At 35.1% G+C, this 4,199-nt stretch overlaps 1 protein-coding gene across 1 annotated transcript; it reads right to left on the bottom strand.

The window, feature by feature from the left end:
• Positions 1-520: 520 nt before the first annotated feature.
• Positions 521-3,860, bottom strand: LOC103477898 (sialic acid-binding Ig-like lectin 14). The gene is made up of 6 exons (XM_008431233.2): positions 3,764-3,860; positions 3,037-3,160; positions 2,314-2,706; positions 1,745-2,062; positions 988-1,090; positions 521-897 (listed from the first exon to the last, which is right to left on the bottom strand). The coding sequence occupies exons 2-6, from the start codon at positions 3,080-3,082 to the stop codon at positions 801-803; spliced, it is 957 nt and encodes a 318-aa protein (XP_008429455.1). The 5' UTR covers positions 3,083-3,160; positions 3,764-3,860; the 3' UTR covers positions 521-800.
• Positions 3,861-4,199: the final 339 nt, after the last annotated feature.

Below are 4,199 nucleotides of genomic sequence, written 5' to 3'. Positions count from 1 at the left end.
TTATCAAAAATCAAAATTTGTTATTGTGACAGGTCTACACACATATGATTTATAGTGTAGTTAGTTTATTGCCATGGGTGGCATAGTTACTATGAAAGAGTAATTTGATCACTCAATGAAAAATTCATCCATCAGCTAGAAAATGTGCATCCCTTCCCTCCAAATAGGGCAATTGAAATATATTTGATTTCAATTGCCCAACCTCAAAGAGGAACAGGGTAAAGGTTACAAATAAATTGGCAAACTAGAGGAATTTTATTCTATATGCTTATGGAAAGTGTTCACATCCATGGCTAACAGCTGTCTCACTTGAATGTGTGCACTCTTTATCTAAAATGATTGTTCCTTCCTTTAAGGAAGGTTAAGGTAGTCATATTAGAGGAAGTGAATGTTTTTTTTTTCTTTATGCAAGAAAGATGTGTATGTGCGCAACTCGGCTCAGTGTCTTCAAAGCAGAGCAGATCCCAGTGGGGTGATGGTCTGTTTTCCGTACTGGCGAGAAATAAACTGACCAACATAGATCTCTCTCATCCATCTTTATTTAATGAAGAACTGCACTCCAGAAAAACAAACCTATGCAATTCATCATTCTTGTTATAGTATATGATATATCTTATTCTTCTTATCCAGAGACTGTTACTATTTCTTTGTATTTAGAAATTATGGATCAAATCATTTTTTATTTTCTAGAAAACATAAATCTACCCTTCTATTGCATGTAAAATACTAGGATTGATTTAAAAAAATACATATGGTTTTCTTTAACTAAGATCCAAGTGAGAGCGATCTCTGGAGACATGTTAGCCTGGTCGTTGGACATACTTTGCTGATGTATCATGTTTTTGCAGAGACCTATAAGTTTGATCTTCAGTGAATTTTGGTATTTCTCTTGTTTTGCTTTGAAGAAAAGAAACACGTTATTTTAACTGTATGCCCATATACTGTAATTTGGTCTGAAAAGCATGAAATAAACATCACGTAACTTACCAAAGGTAACAAATGTAGATCATACACGAAACATGCACACTGAATGAAATACCAGTAATGACCCAGGGAATAACTACCATGGCAGAATCACGTTTCTCCTGAGCTGTAAAATGACAGAAATACATGTGCATTGGGTTTTCTGTGGAGCGGAGTTTGAATGAAGGGTTAGGATAGTTTTGATAGAAGCTTAAAAAGTCGATTTGAGATTAACTCAAACCTAATTTAAAATGTAATGTTTTGATATCTGAATCTGCACAAATATTACAAAATTATACATAAAGCACACTGATCTTTCTGATCTGAAAAGAGGAAAGTAACGCGCCAGAGATGAGGAAGTTGTACCTTCTTCTGACAGCTCTCGATGCACCATTAGGATTTCTTTGACTTCCCAAATTTCAGTGCTGCTAAATCATTTAACACTGATGTTGCCAGGGTTTCGTAAGATAAACGTTTGCTGTTGACAGTGTGATTTGACACTATGTTGACAACAGAGTATTCCTCGTGTCTGGCAGATTACTCTGTCGTCAACATAATAGAGGCCATGTGATGGTGGGTGAAGTAAACCCCTCACTGATACATACACAGGTTAAGACCTTTGCATGTTACACACACCCAGAACCTTTCAGGATTTTTGCTAACACTGAAAGCACATGTGTTGGTAACATATCTTATAGCTGTGGTATAGATATTTTACACTTCATATTTATAGAATTGGAAGAAATACATTGAATCTCACTGAGATAAAGAACATACTTACAGCTTATGTTCAGAAAAACTGACTCTACTCTGGTTATGTTACCAGGGAAGCTGACATTACAGATTATATTGGTGTTGTTGTGATCAGCTGAAGTGTTAAAGGTCAGAGTTGAACTGTATCTCTTTGTGACAGCAGTCAGATTCTCAGTTTTTAAAGCAGTAATGTTTCCTTTGATGAAAGAGTCTTTCCTTCCTTTTCCTCTCCATATCCAGGTGATGTTAGGAGGAGACCCAGAGCAGAGACCAGGAGCAGTGCAGGTCAGAGTGACCTGCTGTCCCTCAGTCAGTGGAACCATCACGGAGAGCGTTTGGTTCAGACCTGATGGAAACAGTTCACTGAATGAAAACTCATAAAACCAGTGAGTTTTATTATCTTAAATTTGATGAGACAGATTGAAAACTAGATGATGTCTTACACTTGGAAAAACAAAATGAAAAATGTACTTTTGTCAAAAATAAACTTTTATAATCTTATCTCAGACAGAAATAAAAAAAAGTAAAAAGAAAAATATTTTTATCATGTTTAGAAATATGATGTGACATTATACTGAAGTTTTTTTGTTCCCCTACCTGTTACTGATAGTGTTGTTTTTTCCTTATATGTAAATACATCTTTTGTTTCGTTTCCCTCAACTCGGACCTGATAGCTTCCAGAATCAGATACGTTGAGATCATTGATTATGATGCCGCAGTTCTTCTGAGCCAAATCTGGTTCCATCAGTGACACTCGACCTTCGAACCCAGCCTTAATGTTTTCCTTGTTCTTGTCAGAGTGAAATATAATCTCAGGATGGTAACATCTGTCATTATCACATTTATACCAAATAATACGTGCGGGTGCAAAGAGAACTGTGAAAGCACATGGTATCACAGAACAGAGTCCAGCTTCTGCTCTTATTTCACCCTCATTGAAAGCAACACAGTAACCAGCCTTTTCACAGGTTTCTTTCCATTGCAATGCATCTGTTAATAAGAAAAATAATTAAACTCAGGATTTGTTAAAAAAAAATATTTCAATGAAATTAAACATTGTCAAAGTAGTGATAGTTTCTTGCCAATGTTTATACAAAAAAGATTCTATTTGTAAGGCTTTTAAACATTAACCATTAATTTTCCTTGAGAGATCTGCACATAATAAATACATTGTAATAATTTGCAAATTTGTGAAACAAACATATACACTTGAGGGACTTGCTATAAATATTGTAGCAAACAACTGTGAGTACATATACATTTAGTGTATTTAATTTTAGTACTGATTCATGTTCATAAATGAGAGGATTCATACATTACCATTGTTAGAAGGGAGAGACACGATTAACCAGATGAAAACAAACATTCTGATTTGAAGCTTGAAACCTTCAGTTCATTCAAACGGAAGAAACTTTTATCCAGAAGTTTCAGAAAAATACTGAAACTGAAGCAGAATTCAGACATAACATCATACATACAATGCAACATTTCTTTACTGGATTTCATTTCACTATTGCTGCACTTCATGAATGTTTTAGATAAAGTTTTGCAACCTAATTATGACTTTACATCTTTTCAGTAAAGACAAATAAATGTGACTGTAAATAATTAAAATGTGTATTTATCAGAATTTATGTACTGCACACCTCTGTGGCATTATAGGTTTGAATTGATATTTAACTTTGTTCAGCAAGAAAGTACTAATTTTTCTCTTTAACTCTCCCAAACCCACCCACACACATGAACATTAAATTATTTTGTTCATCAGTCTGATGAGAGCTAAAGCCTTGTTWGTTGCATTCTTTTATTTTGAGGAACGCTATTAAAACAAGAGCGACAGTGATCGCCTCCGCTGACCAGCCGTTACGGTGCTAAATTGCCGTTGGCTCTTCTCACAAATATTTACAATATATGTGAAAAAAGAAATATTTACAATATAAATCAAAGAATTGTTCACACAAAACTTCCACACATATATCTCGCCACTCCAGCTCACTTTCTCCACAAGACACCGTCAACACAAATAGCATTTCGCATTGAGATTTACCTGTTAAAACAAGAGCGACAGCGAGCGCCTCCTCTGACCAGCCGTTACTGTGCTAAATTGCCGTTGGCTCGCTGAGTCAGGAGTGCTGCTCACTGTGCTCTATGTGCCCACTGGTGGCGAACCGTTGTAACTGCAGTACAGCCCATCTCAAGAAAAAGATTTGATTAAGGATATGGAAAGCTTTGGCAACAGTATTTTTTATGCTTTTACATTGCAGTTATTATAGTGCTCCAAGTCTACCATTTTGATTACAGTAGCTCCTTATTTAGGGGAAAATAAATGAATCCATATTTGTAGAGACATTTGATTATCTTTACACAAATGCGTATATATGAATATTTATATTTGTAATCATTATATTGTTCATTTCATTCAGCAAGAAAGTACTGTTTATCAGTTTAATGTGGGGTAAAGCATTGCATTAGTCAAAGTTTTA

This window comes from Poecilia reticulata, linkage group LG16 (assembly GCF_000633615.1).
Source record: "Poecilia reticulata strain Guanapo linkage group LG16, Guppy_female_1.0+MT, whole genome shotgun sequence".
In the NCBI taxonomy this organism is placed as follows: domain Eukaryota; kingdom Metazoa; phylum Chordata; class Actinopteri; order Cyprinodontiformes; family Poeciliidae; genus Poecilia; species Poecilia reticulata.
This window is presented reverse-complemented; position numbering and strand designations above follow the sequence as displayed.